The 18,942-nt window shown below is 31.8% G+C and overlaps 2 protein-coding genes across 2 annotated transcripts; both read right to left on the bottom strand.

The window, feature by feature from the left end:
* Positions 1 to 5,999: 5,999 nt before the first annotated feature.
* LOC128161471 (toll-like receptor 4) lies at positions 6,000 to 9,206 on the bottom strand. The gene is made up of 2 exons (XM_052824748.1): positions 9,155 to 9,206; positions 6,000 to 9,063 (listed from the first exon to the last, which is right to left on the bottom strand). Exons 1-2 carry the CDS (start codon positions 9,204 to 9,206, stop codon positions 6,527 to 6,529), a joined length of 2,589 nt encoding a protein of 862 aa, XP_052680708.1. The 3' UTR covers positions 6,000 to 6,526.
* A 3,869-nt stretch (positions 9,207 to 13,075) lies between these two features.
* LOC128160165 (toll-like receptor 4) lies at positions 13,076 to 17,342 on the bottom strand. The gene is made up of 2 exons (XM_052823436.1): positions 17,142 to 17,342; positions 13,076 to 17,045 (listed from the first exon to the last, which is right to left on the bottom strand). Exons 1-2 carry the CDS (start codon positions 17,191 to 17,193, stop codon positions 14,491 to 14,493), a joined length of 2,607 nt encoding a protein of 868 aa, XP_052679396.1. The 5' UTR covers positions 17,194 to 17,342; the 3' UTR covers positions 13,076 to 14,490.
* Positions 17,343 to 18,942: the final 1,600 nt, after the last annotated feature.

Here is an 18,942-nt window from a genome sequence, read left to right as displayed (position 1 = left end):
GATAAAAAAAAATATGTATGCGGAAAAAGTGAGATTTAGCGCATTTTCAACAAATTCCCGTATAGTGCCTTCTAAAAATTTGATAACATTCAAGACTACATAGGAAATAGGGGCCGTTAATTTTTTGTTTTATCTAAAAACAATTGATATAACGGTAAAACTACATGCAAGATATTTCATCCAAATATATAGGGTAGAAATAATTAGACTCCGCCTAGTTAAGAATAAAAATAAGGAATTGTGTTTTTTAAGGGCATATCAGATTCATTTTGTACTTGTAAATGCAGCGTTTTACTTAATATCAAGAGTGTGTTAGGAAATACAAGCACTTGTTATCTAAACTTATGAGAAATTAAACAATACATGTATTTACCGAATCGGTGAGATGAGTGCAGAACTGCAGACTTTCATCTGTCTTATCTTTAGATATATTTTTACTGGCTTCTTTCAGCTTGTTTAACCAGAAATGTTTCTAGTTACTGCATTTTTAGTTATTTATTAGAAAAGGATTTAGGAAAATAAGTTTTAAGTTAAAACAATACCGGCATTCCTGAGATAAATCTAACTGTTTTAATGTAAAGTTTCACTGAAATAAACCTTAAAATAATTTTTTAGCTCTACATAATTTTTCTTAGCGCTTATTCTCTAAATTAAATGGAAATTCCGATTAGAAGACTTGAATAATCAAGGTTGTTGACATACACAAAGTTGCGAATGCTCGTTAGTTTGAATTGACTCGAACGAGGAACAGTTGTTGATGTTTAATAAAACAAACACTAGCCTAGCCTTATGATTCGAAATTGAATATAGTGAATAAGGATGCTTACTGGTGGTGGAATAAAAGTCTTATGAAACATTATTTCGTTAAGTTCTTGTATATAAACACAACCAGAGCGCTCTGTTTTCATCGCGTCGTAAGGATGAACTCCTTGATAGTTAACGTAATTTGCAGTTTTATAAACTTCACAACGCAAATTGAAAGTTGGAAGTGGGCTAAACTTATCAAAAATCTTGACAAACAAGAAAAAAGGGTCTTGTGGTTACGGTAAAAAATAATGGCTAACCCCCCCCCCCCCCCCGGCCCCACTCACAATAGCCCCCGGTTCCGACGCCTGTGCCTTGCAGTTATGTGTTTTACTTCATATTTGTAATTTAAATCTTTGACAAAATATTTTATACTAATTTTTGTAATAGATATAGTTATGTTGAAAGTACTATAGCATATCTTCGAAAATAGGTCACTGAAGCGTTGAAGCGAGGGCTTGTGTCAAAAATAGTTCGGACCGGAAGTATTTGATAAAGCATCACCCGTTTGATATAGCAAAGGTTTATCACACGGGTAATATACACCACACGTTTGAGATAGATATATAATATAGATAAATAAATATATATATATATATATATATATATATATATATATATATATATATATATATATATATATATATATATATATATATATATATATATATATATATATATATATATATATATATATATATATATATATATACTTATTTGCATATGAGGTACAGTACCGGTAAATACTTTCAGGAACGTGATAGCTAAGGGGTAATTTAAAAAAAAAATTATATACAGTAATTAAGTGATTTGATATAATAGATATACAGGTGTATTTGACAATGTTTAACGTATCATTTACATATTATCATATATATTTGTTCTAAAGTGTTTATGAAAATCCAGCAGCAGTTTCAACTGAAATTGTATTCTGAATCGGTGCTTGTCATTTATATGCATAAACAATATAAGCAATGTTCTCTTCTGTTTTAAATCATCATAATCAATGAATAACACACTTTGTATCTTTAGCAGGATTAATCACTTTGAGTGAGTGAAAAACAATTCACATATATGCATCTGCTATATCTTAAACTAAACCATAGCACTAATAATAAAGAATGTTAGCTGATACAGTTCTTTGTCTTTTTTCCGCTAGATTAAACAACTCAACAGAGCAATGGTTTCCAACATGAATGGCGCAAATCCATTTAGTATTTTTCCTCATCTTTACAAATGATTACCAATCATATGTATTCGGGTAGTTTTCTTAATTTACACTTATTAATACCACCCTGCTATAGCTACAAACACAGAGGAAAACAACCAGAAGGATCACAAACCTTTGTCAATACAGAATAAACACAATAGTCTGGAGTGTTTTTACGGAAATGACGTTAAAAAGAATACACACAGTGATTTAGTAGCTTGATTAATATTGAAAAATATTTCGTTCAAACCCGATTTGTCGTATTGAATACGATAAAATTCTAATTCTATGAAAATGAAAAGAATTATTGCCATTTCACCATTAAACAAGACTTAAAAAGACAATTGATCTTTTAGTTAATCTGATGTTAACAGGATTTCTCACAAAACTTTATTTGGAAAACGTGATTTAAAAAAAAAAAAAGTTTGTAGAGATGAATGGGCTATATCATCGAGAAAATATCATATATATTTGAATAGTTATAAACACAAAACATGTTTGTTACAGCTCATATTGTTTTATACTTAAAACCCTGAGGGAGGGAGGATGTCCCAAGATCCCATGTTAAACATGAGTCCGACCCTTTTGTAGCAGAATGATTTTATAGTCATGTCACATTATAAGCATTGCGGTTCTCAACATAATGTCAATTGCAATATGCTTGCATACACGTATATATATACGTCAAGTACATAAAAAAAACCATATAGTATGTTATTTAATTAAGTTTCCGAAAATAGTTAAAAATAGCTAAATTGAAAATCAAATGTCTCCAACCTACATGTACCTCGAAAATTATGACTTTAAGAGACTTGAATCTGCAAAATCTAAAGTTGCTCTCACTCAAGGTACAACCTCTCTGACCAATTGATTTTTGAAATTTTTTCAAAAGGTTTTTCTCTAATATATCTATGTTAAATCCGAACCCTCGTTGTTTTGTAGCTTACTTTACCTCTAAGGAAATGGACAGTCCCTGAGCATACTTCCATACAATTTCCAGCTTTCTGGCCTATTGGATTACTTGATATTCAAAGACTTGAAACTACATTACCCGAGGATGCTTTCAAATAAGTTTCAGCTTTTTTGACCGATTGGTTTTTGAGGAAAATTTTTTGTTTAAAGATACCAATAAAGTTAAATAAGTCTTGATTACTTCCCTTTAAAAAGGGATGAAACACTTTATTTGAATTCCATTTATCTATCAATGTTTTTTGCCAAGTTTGATTGACATCGGCCCAGTGGTTCTGTAGATGAAGTCAAACATGTAAAAATGTTTACAGGCATACCAGACAGAACGTCGAACAACTAGATGGACAGACGGACACCGGAAAAAAATTATCAGAATTGCTCACTTGAGCTTTCAGATCAAATTTAATGCACCATCTTTTACATTATTTTACCATATTTAATAAAATAATATGACTCAATATTGTATCTAACGCTGTCAATATTCCTATACCACAACCATATTTTGCTTCACTTTGGTTTTCTTTTTATTTCGTCAGATCTTTTTGTTAAGCAAAATATGTTTCAATCATCAGTGGTTACAAATAATCGGTCCATATTCTTTAAATACATGTATGGTCTTGAAAAGCCCACACCTAATCAATCAATTATGAAATGTGAATTTCATTTAAATAGAGAAGAGTTTGATAGATTAACCATAAAATTTACAACGCTAACGGATCAAAAGCGCCTTTTTAAAAAATAAATTATTATCTTTGTTGACATTTTTTCAACGTACAATAGTGATTTTTTTAGCCGTTTCCTATTTTCGGTTACCATTCATTTTATTAAAAAAATCCTTCACCTTGCTTTTCTAACTTTGTCCTGCATGTCCATGCATTTTCGTATCTTTTTTGTTGTGTACGGTAAAAAAATGATCAATGTGACACATTTTAAGACTAAAGAAACATTTCCGTTTTAGTTTTATTCCAATTCCATTACTGCATTAACACTTTCAAAACTTTGATTTCTTCGTTACATTACCCGGCCAAAAAACCGTTAAAGAAAATGATGATGAAATATGACATAAATATATATTTTAGTTCCGTTGATATCATTTTTTTTGTATTTCTATCAGCTTTCAGGTATTCATTGGATTTCTTAAAAAAATTTGGTTGTTAATCAAATGTAATTTCTGCCTAATGCAGGAAATTAAATGTTTAAGGGTCACTGTAAATAAAAAAAAAATGAAGAGTATACTTTTACGAGAGACATTATCAGTTAAACACAATATACGGAAGGAAAGTTCAGGAAATATTTCGTATTTGATAAATTTGGGAATTTTCTGGGTTTAATTGGCTTTTATGTACATAGTACTAATCTTTGTTTTACTGTGTCCGATCAAAGTTCATTTTTCAAAATTAACAGTTTAGACTTGTTTACTATCTGTTTACTATGATGTAAATGCTGACCTTTAAAAGGCACCATCGTTTGTTCATTCCTAAAATAATTCACGAAGGGGTCATTAAAAAGCAGAACTATCACCATCCTTGTTAACTCAATTGTAAACATATTTATGCCAGTCTTGAGAGTAAATATATGTTATACCGTAATGTGACTTAATTAAGTAAGACTTAGTTATCGGACCATTTTGTTCCAGCATTTTCTGCTGTATAAGCTCAGATCTGGATGTATTTCATATCATACATATATTTCAAACACTTTTCTACTTTTGTTACATATGTACTAGTTTATTTTTTGAATGTCTCATGGGTAAAGCTAAGTCGTTCAAATAGAAGACAATATAATAAATAAGCAATATCTCAGAATTAGTCTTTTAGTGCTTTGAAAAAATTGACATATTTTTAAATTTCCAAAGAATTTCGATCAGACTAACAAACTTTGTTAATAACATCCTTGTTCACATTCCACGAGGGTCAATCAAAAAATACGAAGACTTTTGTCATAGCAATGATACTTAACGTCATGTCATTACTTAATTTGGTAGACATAATTTGGCATAAGTTTCAAACAATTTGCAAGAAAAAAGTTTATAAATTCCTTTATTTCTAAGAATTGTATAGAATCTAATCCTGCAAAAATGAGGTCACGGCACACGGTCAAAATTTGTGTTATGTCAACAATAAACCATATAATGTTGAAAGTAATATCTCTAAAAATTGGGCTTAAAACCAAATAATATCAAACCCTTAAATTAAGTTTTGTCTTGGTATTCTATGTTCCAAATAATGACGGGATATATTGTTTTGTCCAACAGATATTAGTAACTAAAGACAGATAGTCCTCTTTAGAATTGACTAAAAACATCGACGTCGCCGGACGTCACGGCGCAACGAGAATTACAAACAAAATGGATTAACTCAGGAAGAAGCCGATACAAGCTGTGAAAATGCTTAATGGTGCAAAAAATAAGTCAACAATTATTTTGCAAGTTTGTGTTTAACTGTAATAAATTTTAAAAATTTAAGGTACAAAAGACTAAGCGTTATATAATGATTGGGTATATATGTAAACTGTGTTTAACCTTGACGTCATGTTTTGAACGTTATCGTGCGCCGTGGTGACAAAAAGTGTTAACAAAAATACCGTTTTATCAAATAGACTAAAACTTCGCATATCAATAACATAAGTGTTGGTGCACAGATTGATCTGTTAAGTATGACTTTCATGAAAAATATATGATAGACAGCAACATTGTCTTCGTATTTTTTTTATGACCCTCGTACGTTACTATCCATAATTGTCCCTAATTGGATCAGTTGGATGGTTAGTCTATTTCAGACTTGCCCTGTTCTGGATCAGAATTACAGGACGTGCATTGGAATTAATTGTGGTTCATGAACTCGGGTGTTTTTTTCCCCCAGTGATAACAGGCTTTGAAATATATTCTTGATAAAAAACATGTATACATGTAAGTATAGAATGTTTATGCATATTCTAATAGCGTTGCGATCGAGGAAAAAAAACACGGAAAATTTGGCATTGTGTGTGTATTTATTTTTGTTATTGTCTTAAATTGTTCTACCTTAAGTTTACACTGAAATTTCAAGATGTTTATAAAAAGCAAAGCGAAATTCTTACAGAATTTTATGTTTCGTTTAATTTCGACGCGTTTAATGGTGATACTGTGATAATCTTAAATTCTTTTATTAAAATAAAAATATTGATTCGGAAGTATTATTATATGCTCATTTGTAATGTAGGTTTTTTACACCCTTGAATTAATAATTCTTCGAAACACTAAAGATGTATATTAGATACAGTATATGAATCATTTCACAGCAATTTGTCGTAGATAATAGTGAATAAATACACTCCAAGGTATGTACATCTAAAATATAAAAGAAAGCGTAATTAAATTAATCCAAAATTAAAACATTGAATTTTTAACATGCAAAGAACTAGCTATTGCTTTGCTACTAGCTAGCATAACAATTTTAAAGCAAGGTACATACAAAAACTTCGTGATTGTCAAACTATGATAAATACGTCCAAAACTGTCAAACTACAGTACTTTGATGACGTCACTCGTAAATGGTCCCGCTTTTAATCAGTGCGTAAAGCGGCAACAATTTCATCCCAGAATTTATTTAAGTTCTCGTTTCTATCTGGCCATCTGATGCTGACTATAGACCACCAAATATATTTAAGGTCTCTAGGCAATCTCGCGATGGAAATGTCGTCTTTGATTACTACTATAATTGACCGTTCCCTTTGGTTATGAAAAGCATGTGTAACAACCATTTGCACCGCGTACGAGTTCCAGCCGTTTTCTAGAAAACTTTTGGTGACAATAATGACAACTTTTCGACTCTGGTCAATGCATTGAAGTAGTTGTTCCGATTTAGATATTCCGGGTAAAAAGTCTTTATCAGGTACACTGATTTTGAAACCCAGACTGGTCAGAGCTTTGTAAAAAGTAATGCAAGCGAGTTGGTAGTCTTCCTCGGTGTAGGAGACAAAAGCATCAAACCGAAACTCATCCGAATTCGAAACGTGCATGACGCCTTTCCATCGACTACGCAGGCGTAAAATGACGTAATCCACATGAACACGATAACGTTTGAATGCTGCTGAAGTAAGTAAAACAATCATGAGCAACGCCAATGCAATTAAGGTACCTATTAACCATGCATCTGACTGACACTCCAACTCAAACTTTTCAAATACCTTTTGGCGAAGGAACATCGACAGCCACATTTTTTTGTTGATGCAAAAGGTTTTATTCAAATCTCCAAACCTGTCTTGGTTTTCTTTCATCCATTTCAGTGACCAAATGTGTGTGCATTCGCAACTTATAGGATTTCCTTCAATGAAAACAATAGCATTTTCCATGGACAATACTTTTTCAATAGCATTTCTGGAAAAAAATGAGATTTTATTTTGACGTAAATATAAGCGCTTAAGATTTTTCAAGTTTGACACAGGAATGGTCGAGAACAAGTTAAAATCTAAACTGATAGTTAATAGCGAATGTTTTTGATCTACGAACATTTTTGCTGGCATATAAGTTAACAAATTGCGGCTTAAGTCAGCTATGCAAAGGTTATTTAATCCACGGAAATATGTTCCATTTTTAAGAGAACCAGCATAGCTTAAATTCGTATAAGATGCCAAAAATATTCTCAGTTTCAAAGTATACATAAACAAGTCTGCTTTTATTTCCCTGCAATCATTGTACGAAATGTCGATAATCTCCAAGGAAGGGGCTTGAATAGGTAACATATATTTAAATGGCAAGTTAATATGATCTAAATACAATTCTTTTAAATTTTTGGCAATGATAGCGAAATCAAATAGTGATGGAAAAGTAAACAGTTTCACATGATTTTTGGAGACCTGCAACACTGTTAGTTTTTCGGACATTTTGAATGTTATTATCCCTCTTTTTTTTAAATGTGTTTTTCTTGCATTGTTGGATACAAAAATATTGGATGCATACTGTGAAATGTTTTCGGTGTCAATCATTCTCGATGCTGCAAGTTGTTGGAAAGGATACTGCGAAGAACCCTCACAATTACTATTGTCATTATTTGAGCTATAGTTAAAGACCTGCAGATTTGGATATCGAGTCAAAAAATCTGCCATGTACCATGTGTTGATATATACGATCCTGTTTGATGAAATGTCAAAGTATTCCATGCACTGACCCATCACTGTGTTCAAAAGATTGTAATAAATTCCAACAATACGATTTGCACTTAATTCAACTCTTTTGGAACAAATATTAAAGAGATATTTACAATTTTCATTATCAAGAAAGAGTGCCTTTTTAGCAATCATTGGCTCATTTCCGTTAGCAGCAATGAGGTCCATAGTTCGACCTTGTAGACACTTTAAAGATTTTAATGCTACGCTTATATCACACATTCCTCCGAACTGAATATGCACCCCTTTCAGAAATGGGAAAGAGCAAAAGATATCTTCACTGACATCACCATATACCCTGTATCTAAATATCATTTCCAGGTTTATTATAGGAGATTTTATCAACCCGCGAAAAGTGGAATTGGTTAGATGGAATTTAGATCTTCCAGTGAAAAATTTGATGATGCTCATTTTAGTTAAATTCTGAAACGACGAACCAAACTGAAATCCATCAAACACATCAATTGTCAAGTTTTCTGTTTTCCTTGCCTTTGAAATAGCAACATCGGGGTATCCGCTTCCCCGAAATGAATTGTCATGAAGACATAAAATTTTCAGATAATTAAGATTTGCAAGCGAATTAATTTCAAATGATGTCATATGCAGACGACAGCTGGAAAGATCCAATTCACAAAGAATCTGTAGAGGCTGAAAAGAAAAGTTTCCAATAGATTGAATAGGATTGCCCCGTAAGGAAAGAGATGTGATGCGCAACCGGAGAACAAAGCCAATTGTGTTGAATGTGTCCGAGGATATTGCGGTAAAGCGGTTTTCGGATAAATCCAATGTCAATGATGTCCTTTTATATTCTGGTGGTATGTGCTGACCATTGGGTATCACAGATAGGTTACGGTGTCCGCATCGCCACATCCAGCCATGGTTTCCACATCCATCGGTATGTGGAGAAAACAAACAAGGTTCCGGTGTGATGCAGTCTGAAAATTATAAAACGGATTTCATCTTATTTCAAATTAAAAGGCATGAACAAAAAAAACACTTCAATTTAAAATTTATAAATAAACAAACCTGAAACCCTCCAAATTAAGTTAAGAGAACAAAAGAGTAAAGGAATCCACATTGTTGCATAAAACAAGACAAGCTGATATTGTGGGAGTTTCAATGTGACACAACTAACTATTTCTTATAAATAGTAAACACAGCAAAAATCAATTAAATAAATACATGGATTGCGCGATTTACATGAATTGATAAGAATAACAGGAAGATCATTACAAATTACAACGTTCACTTTATGGCAATGCGCCCTTGTACATAGTAATATCTATTTCTTAGGATATTAACTTTTTTTATCTAGTTATTTATTTAATCTCAGTTCAAATCTTTTTTCTCTTAGTGTGTTTGAATAATAGGGATTTAAAAGCATGCATGACATAGATTTAGAGTATATAAGATACTTTTTATGTTTTTGTTAATTTTATCGAATTAACTTCGTCATGTAGTTATCAGTTTTCAATAATTATTCAAGCAAGATAATTTGAAAATAGTTTCATTTCTAATTTTATGATAAAGGGTTTCAGGTAAAATCCAACAAATATTAGTCAATTTTCGCCTAAATTTTGATCTATGAAATAAGATATCACGATTGTTTGAAAAGAAGAGATGTCTTTAGATGTGGTTTGATTAAACCGCCAATGCGAAGAAAAAATATATAGCTTTGAAATGGCAAATATCGAAGGATATTTCTTTATACACTTAAAGTATCATACCGTCTTATAAAAAAGTGTTGATTCGATCATGTTGAAAAAACTATTATGTGAAGTAACGGAAAATTTATTATTCTCTTTTACTATTTGAAAAAGAAAAATAAGTTTAAGAGTGCTAGATATCTGTAATCCTTAACATTTGTAAGGTATTCCTACGTGTATTTGAGTCAAGAAGTAATAGAACTTTCAACAATCAAATGCAAACCAACTTGCAGCCATGCATTTGATATCCATGCCAAGGCATGTGGTCGATATAATTTTCTACCAATCCATAGCATTAAAGCTTCTGGATGGTCAACAACACCTGCTTAGATCTTTAGAAAGGATTGTTTGCTCTAAATAAATAAAATTTCATCTGAAAAGCTCCATATCCTTTGGCTTTAAAATTTCATTTTTTCTAACTTGCATATTTAGATAGATCTTTTTTCTGAGGGATGTAACAATAAAATTCTATTGTGATCTCCGTTGGAAAAAAAAACACTACCATTCAGTTCTCTTACAAAGGTACTCTGATGAAAAAAGTTTCCTTTGTTCTTTCAGCCTAGAATACTCAAACATTGTTTGAATGTTTGTTCCGTTAAAGATTCAAAAGAACTAAGTTTTGCCAGGTTGAGGCCGCACACTGATACCAGGTTTGATAATAAAGTTCTCTAGATCATTCTGTATAAAGATATACGGAAGGGTACCCTTGAAACTATAATAATAATACATAATTATACTTTTTTGTTATATAAAATAGTTTATGGATTAGCTCCACGGTAACTGAAAAAATTTATGAAAACAATATAAATGCCTAACCTTATAAAAGAAATCAGGGCCTTTTAAATTTCATAGTCCACATGCTAAAATGATTACATTTATGAAAATTTTCTTTTTTCAGCAATGAAGGCTATAACATCATTTACTTCTTCATTTCAACAGTCTTTGGACACTTTATTATTCAAATCTGCTATGATATATTACTGCTTAAGATCAAAAGGTTGTAAAGTAAATATACTGCACTGCCACTTGCAAAACAATGCTTGCAATATTAAATCCTGATTTATCTAACCATTTTGTTAAGGAAGGCCATAGTTGGAAATGTATGGTTATATTTCTGAAATATATTTTTACTTTCTACATATGAAATGTCTACAATACAGTCTAAATATATTAGTACTCTTACAAAATTTATATTTTTGTTCTTTGATTCTCTTATACATTTACATATCGAAATCGTATGACTGACCTTGAAGGGTACTTATATATACACCTGGTGTCTGATTAATCGATTTTTGTTCATAATGAATTTTGTCTTAATTAATACGCAATAAATTATAATACGATTTATTTTATTTATAAAAAATCTTATTAGTATACCGATGTTTCCGGTATTGCTGTAGTTATGATCCGTGCCAATTTTTTTTTGCGCGTAATTGCATACCATTTTTGTAAGCTTTGACATCATTGTATTATGTAGGTCGTAGCCACAATCGCCAAATCACATAAACAAAAATATTACATGAACTTTTCTGTTTGTCCTTATTGTCTATAAAAATAAATTAAAATTAAAAACTTTATAATATTTTTAGTACCTAGAAAATAAGTATTGTTAAAAACTAGAGGTATTTATGAATAAGAAATGATTAAGCAAAATCGGATGCCAGGATATTTTTGGACAGATTATAACTGCATTATTTGCGTAATTCCTGCTATCTCAAGAAAAGTTGACAGTATACATTTTATTTAGTCAATTAAGACTTCAAACTCAATATTCATCTTACATTTTCGGTCTTTTTCATTATTTCAATGGACTCTTACTTAAATTATGTTGTAATAATAACAACACTAGATGCTGTCATTAGACAGTAATACCCGCACCAAGTGTTTACCCCTAAATAACACTGTTTTGTACCAGTTTAATTAAAAATGAAGGCCACATGCAAGCTCCGGTAATACATTTAAAAATTAAAATTATCATAACTGAAGGGTGAGATCCCTTCTCATATGATAATACACATAAGCAGCACTTCATATGCAATTTGGGGTTGAACTATTTGCAGTGAATTTTCAGTTAATCAATAGTCTTAACATTTCATGTCATAGAAAGTATAATGGTCTATATACAAATCATAGGTTTGTCTTAGGATATGGCAGTTAGCAAGTTAAATGCAAATGTCCAATTTTACAGCACGGAAATAAAGTATACCTAATAAAGTATCTAATTTTTTGCACTTAAAGGCGATTTCGTTAATCAAGGTAATTAACGATTGACGAATAATTGACGATTAAGTTATCAGGAGGGTGAGTAAAACTTAAGTGGGAGTAAGGGTTGCGAATAGGTGCGAAAAAAGTGAGATGCGATATCAGATGAGGTTGTGAAGTTTTTGAGTGGAAAGTGAAAAGGGGTGAAAAGAAGTAATCACTCCAATCTACCAAATCTTTTACATGTAATTTTTATTCTAAAATATCGCTTTTATTCTAATAAGGTAATTGTAGTACTTGTTCCTCTTCTGTGTGTTAGTCTGAATTATAGCTACATCTATGATGTTTTATCTGTAAATACAAAGAAAGGAAATTACGAGGCTTGATTACGGGAAATATCGTTTATGAATCTACAAAATTAATTTTAAAAATGACAATGAACTGACAAGAGAAAAATTGCTTTGTTCCGTAGAAAGTATGAATTAATTCAGGAAATATTTCAAATGTGATAGTGGTTAGGAATTTTATGGGTTGAAATGATTTCAAGGTTCTTATTATATGTCCTTGTTTTCCTGCGTCCGACCTACATTTATTCAATGACAAATTTGAGACAAACTCAATTTCTAATCAATTAATCATATGACAGCATTGATAAAAGAAAATTGATAAAAAAAGACAATGCGCAATATCTGTTATCTATTTTTTTGCATGTGAAAAAAGTACATTACTAATCACAAGCATTTTGCATGACCGTATGAAGAATAATGTAGTTGTATCGTTATTAACTGAAATGAATTCTTTAAACAGACTAGCAATTTAAAGTTTTAGATGTTTATTATTCTTTGTAAAAAAAAAAAAGAAGAAAGAAAGAAAAGGACAAAATAACAAATAAATACATTTTTATTCTATAAAAGACAATCTAAAAAAAAAATAATAAAATTTGTTTTCAAATTTATCATGAGAAAGTTATATACATTGTTATCGTTTGATTTGACCATAACAAGCTTTGTTTACCAGCCAATACACAGAAAAAAAATGTCACTAGTTTATCTATAATATTTCAGATCCAAAGAAACACGTATGTTTTCTAAGACATCAAGGTAGACCACTTGAATGATACATATATGCGTAAATGAAACATCAGTTCCTGCGTTTGACGTATTCATAAAGACTTCTGTATAAAAAAAAATGGGATTCTTTTAAATTCGGATATAAATTCGGGTAGAAATGGCGGGGAAATATCAAAGAATGAACCGGTTTCACTACCATACAAAATGGTGTAGTAGTTGATGAGAATAGGTGCTATACTATACGATTTTAAAAAACACTGTTAATTAATTAAGTTTTTATTTTTCTTATAGTCCAAAAAAGCAAACAAAGTTAAAATATTGCTGAAAATCCATTCTACGCAAACTCCCAGTGCTAACCTTTTTTTTGGTGAAACGCATCTAATTCGCTGATATTACAGCTCCTGGAAATGGAGGATTCTACGTATGGGGATAATGGATGGGCAGGGTCGCCGTAGACGGAGTAGACTTTGCATTTTTTCATATGTTTTTGCATTTGTTATTCTACATGGCTTTCCCTTAGCATACTTGCCTCATTACGGCGGCCATCAATTGGACCAAACATATGAGCAATCATTTCATCAGGGGTCGTAATACATTTTTGACCATTGGACATCAATTGCTGATGAGATTATGGTCTGCATATCGGCCTCACGGTTCCCTCTATAAATCCTCAGTTGTTGACAGCTACCACCATCTTGTCCAGTTTTGAATGAGACAATCACAGCTGATTCATTTTTCCTATTTGTGCCCGTTCTTTAAACCAATAAAGTCCAGAACCATGTAGAAAATATAAAACATTTCAGCCGTTGATCTTCCAACAAACATGTGAAAGATTTTGCATTCTATTCGGGTATGCTAATTAACGTATAGGAATACACAACACCTCTATTCCAGCGCATACTGCTCTATTCTTGGAAACATAAGCGTTGCACAAAGCACATATGTCTTCTTTCGTGAATATATGAATAATATATGGAATTGTTCATCTCTAAGTTCATCTATCTCTAAATTATGATAAGTTGATGATTCTTTGTCGTCATCTATGCATGAAAGAAGTAAAAGTTCATCATCACCTTCCAACGATGCAAGCAAGATAGTTTTGAGACATTTTTATTTACGATCGTACTTATCAAACAATAATGTTGATTAGTTAATTTCAAATTTCCATCCAAATGATTAGTTTGTGACGTCTTTCTCTAAACATATGCATACATATGCAGTTTGTTAAACGAGACGTGCTGTTAGAGCGGGTATTTGTAATCTTTCTTCTAACTCTACACGTATGGGTACACGTAAAAGGTCAAATGCTTAAACTCTCTATTGTCTTGAAATACAATATGGACACAACGGACAAGTCACAAACTCATTTTTATACTAAATTCTTTTAATTAGTGCGTAAAGCAGCAGCAATCTCTTCCCAGAATAAATCCATGTTCTCATTTCCATCTGGCCATCTTATGCTGACAATGGTCCACCAGATATATTTCAGATCCCTTGGCAATCGCTCGATGGGAATGTCATCTTTAATTATCACTATAATCGACCGTTCCCTCTGGTTGTGAAAAGCATGAGTAACAACCATTTGCACAGCGTAGGAGTTCCAGCCATTTTCTAGAAAATTTTCGGTAACAATAATGACAACTTTTCGACTCTGATCCATGCATTTAAGTAGTTGTTCCGCTTCAGATATTCCGGGTAAAAAATCTTTATCGGGTATGCTGATTTTGAAACCCAGACTGGTGAGAGCTTGGTAAAAAGGAATGCAAGCAGGGTAATCTTCCTCGGTGTAGGTGACGAAAGCATCAAACGGAAAATCGTCAGAATTTGCAACGTGTATGACGCCTTTCCATCGACTACGCATACGCAAGATAACATAATCGACATGGACACGATATTGTTTGATAGCTGCTGAAGTAAGCAAAACAACAATTACAAAAACAAATGCAAAAATGGAACCTATCAACCAAGCATCTGACTGACAAATCATTTCAAACTTTTCAAATACCTCTTGGTTTACAAATGTCGAAAGTAACACGTTTGTGTTGATGCATAAAGTTTTATTTAAATCAACAAATCTGTCTTGGTTTTCTTTCATCCATTTCAATGACCAAATGTGGGTGCACTCGCAACTTACTGGGTTTCCTTCAATGAAAACAACAGCCTTTTCCATTGACATTACTCTTTCAATATCATTTTTTGTGAAGAATGAAATTTTGTTTTGACGCAAATACAAGTGAGTAAGATTTTTCAAATTTGACACGGGAATTGTTGAGAACAGATTAGAATCCAAATTCACAGTTAACAGCGAATTTTGCTGATCTTCAAACATGGCTGGTGGCAAATATGTTATTGAATTGCGACTAACATCAACTTTCTGTAATTCTGTCAGGTTATGGAAAAGGGTTCCGTATCTAAGACTACTAGCAAAACGAAGATTTGAATTCGATGCCAAAAATACTCTTAATTTTAAAGCAAAAATAAAAATGTTTGCTCCTATTATGCTGCAGTCGTTATTGGAAATGTCAATTATTTCCAACGAAGGAGCCTGAATAGGTGCCAAAGATTGACATGAGAAATTACTATGCACCATGTATAATTCTTTTAAATTTTTGGCATTGATAGTCAGTATTAAATTATAACGAGGTAAACTAGTGAATATATGTAGGTACATTTTTGAGAGCTGCAGCACTGTTATTATTTCGGAAATCTTAATAGTTATAACACCTCTCTTGATGAAAAGTACTTTACTTGAAATGTTTGAGAAAAACTCATTCACAACAAATACATCGGATGAAAACTCATTGGTTTCATTATTGTCAGTCATTCTTGAAGCTACTACCTGTGAGTAAGGGTTGTGCCAGGATGTCTCACAATTGCAAAGTTCATTATTTGAGCTTATATTTATGACCTGTAGATTTGGATATCGTGTCAAAAAATCCACTAAAATCTGGGGATTGATCCATTCGATCCTGTTTGATGAAATATCAAAGTATTCCACGCATTGACCCATAACTGTGTTTAAAGGGTTGTCAGAAATTCCTGCGATACGATTTCCATTGAGTTCAACTCTTTTGGAGCAAATATTGAATAGGTATTTGCAATTTTCATTATTGAGGAACACTTGCTTTGTGACAATCATTGGTTTATTGTCGTTTACAATAATGTGGTCCATGGTCCGATTTTGAAGACACTTCAACGAATTTAATGCTACGTTCAGATCACACATTCCTCTAAACGCAATATGTACACCTCTTAAAAAAGGAAACGAACAAAATACATCTTCACTGACATCACAATGTATCATGTTTCTGAATTTCAATTCCAAATTTGCTATTGGAGATTTTATCAACCCGATGAAAGTAGAATTTGTTAAATGGAACATAGAGTTTCCGGTGAAAAATTCTATAATTCTCAAATTAGTTAAGTTTTGAAACGACGAACCAAACTGAAATCCATCAAACACATCAATTGTCAAGTTTTCTATTGTCCTTGCCTTTGAAATAGCAACATCGGGGTATCCTCTGGCCTGAAATGAATTACTATGAAGACATAAAATGTTCAATTTATTCAGATTCGCAAGTGAATTAATTTCAAAAGACTCCGTATGCAGACGACAGCTAGAAAGATCTAATTCACAAAGATTCCATAGAGCTTTGAAAGAAAAATTTCCAATAGATTGAATAGGGTTGCCCCGTAATGAAAGAGATGCGATTCTTGATCGAAGAAATTGGCCAATGGTATTGAATGTTTTTCTGGATATTGCGGTAAAACTGTTTTTGGATAAGTCCAATGTCAATGATGTCCTTGTATATTCTGGTGGTATGTGCTGACCATTGGGTATCACAGATAGGTTACGGTGTCCGCATTGCCACATCCATCCATGGTTTCCACATCCATCGGTGTGCGGGGAAAACGTACAGGGTTCTGGTGTGACCCAGTCTAAAAATTATAAAATGAATTTCATCTTATTTAAAATTGAAAAACACTAATAAAGAATATCCTTTTAAATCAAAATATACAATTAAGCAAACAAACTTGAGATCCTGCAAATTAAATAAAGAGAGCACGGGAGTAGAAGAATCCGCATTGCTGTATCAATACCAGTTCTTCAAGACAATGTTTTTTTATGTCTTAAAAGTTTTAACGGACACAATTGATTATTCCTGTTAGATAGATCACAACAAAAATCAATTAAATTAATAAATGAACTACACATTTTACTTGCTTTTATAATAACAGGAAGATCATTAAATTCTAACGGTCCTTGAACAAAGTAAAGGACTAAGTGCGGTTTTATGCAATTTTTGCCCCCAAAATCAAAGTTTTAGAAAGAGCTTTAAAATAAGGTGAAAGATAGTTTAAATCATATTGGAAATAAAGGTTTAAAAGGTTATCACCACAGTGACGTCATAATGTAGAAATGACGTCATGAATATTGCATTATTTTGATAAATTGATGTTTTGTAGCAAAATATGGGTGTTTTCCGATGGTTTTTCGACTGGGAAACATCGAGCGCAGGCTTGCTCAAGTGCCATATTTTAGTATAATGTGTATAACTATCTGAAAAAAAAACATATGTTAAAATCGCACTTGAGCAGACCTGCGCTCTATACTTCTGAATGCAAAATATAGAGCAAAAATGAGAATATTTTCATTTGTTTGCAAATTTGTCGGAATTGGGCCTTTTAGTTGACGTCATAGACACACAGCGAAAGAGCAATGATGACTAAAATCATTATTATAGTTATAGGCATCCTCTATACAATAATTTGTGAAGATTTTATTTTTATACGATACTATTTAAAAATTGGTTAAAATCGGGGGCAGATATTTGACCATACCGCACATAGTCCTTTTGTTTATTTATTCAGAATTCAAATCTCCTTTTTTCTCTGTTTGTTTTTATATTTGAGATTTTAAAGCCTGCATGATGCAGATGCACGGTATATAAGATACGTCCATGCTTTTGTTAATGTACTTGTCTAGTAATCGGCTTTTACATGTACTAGTAGTTATCAGTTGTCAATAATTAGGGAAGTTTTTGGAGCATGATTTTATTTCCAGTTTATAGATTTAAGATTAAAGATAATATTTAACAAAAGATAAGCCAAGCTTTTCCTCTATTCAAAATGATTTTGAAACCATGGAATTTTATTATTTGATAAAAGATGTCATTATTTTATGAGAAAATTAAGAAATCAGCTTTGAGTACATCGTATGAATAATACATCGCTGTGAAATGGCAAATACAGAATGAAATTTCTTCACACACTTATACTATCATGCTGTCAAAATGTGTTAATCTAAATTTTTTAAAAATGTTCTGTAAAGTAACGGAAAAATTCTGCTCCTTTTTCTTTCAAAAGGAAACATTATTTTTTAAACGGGATTTTCTCTAATCTTCTATCACATTTGCAAAGTTTTCCTTTCTGAATCAAGAAATCATGCACATATAAAAATGCAATAGAAATCGCATATGTGCAATTTGTATCCATGCCAAAGCTTGTATATAGACGATTAATATTCTGTCAATGCAAACCTTTAAAGTGTCTGATTGTACTGGGTGGTCAACAATATATACAATCAGATCTATCTGAAATTTTAAGAAATTATTTTAAGGCTCAATATAAACATTAATTTGAAAAATTCTATACAATTTTGCTTTAATATTTGAACATTTTCTTTTACACTTTATGATTGTAGATTTTAATTTCCTTTAATTAAGGAGGTCTCAGTGGATTAAAAAATGGTTTTTAAAATAGCCACTATCATTCAGTCCTTTAAAGAGATGTGCTCTGATAAAAAAGAAAAATACATGGTGCCTTCGTCCATTCT

The sequence above is a fragment of the Crassostrea angulata genome, chromosome 8 (assembly GCF_025612915.1).
Source record: "Crassostrea angulata isolate pt1a10 chromosome 8, ASM2561291v2, whole genome shotgun sequence".
Lineage (NCBI taxonomy): Eukaryota > Metazoa > Mollusca > Bivalvia > Ostreida > Ostreidae > Magallana > Magallana angulata.
Note: the sequence above shows the minus strand (reverse complement) of the source record. Positions and strands in the feature narration are given on the sequence as shown.

What these genes read in the sequence shown, in the direction of transcription:
- LOC128160165 (XM_052823436.1), bottom strand. Translation starts at nt 17,193, where the DNA reads ATGCGGATTCTTCTACTCCCGTGCTCTCTTTATTTAATTTGCAGGATC. An exon ending in TTTAATTTGCAGGATCTCAA is followed by an intron (nt 17,046 to 17,141) that starts GTTTGTTTGCTT and finishes TATAATTTTTAG; the next exon opens with ACTGGGTCACACCAGAACCC.
- LOC128161471 (XM_052824748.1), bottom strand. Translation starts at nt 9,206, where the DNA reads ATGTGGATTCCTTTACTCTTTTGTTCTCTTAACTTAATTTGGAGGGTT. An exon ending in CTTAATTTGGAGGGTTTCAG is followed by an intron (nt 9,064 to 9,154) that starts GTTTGTTTATTT and finishes TATAATTTTCAG; the next exon opens with ACTGCATCACACCGGAACCT.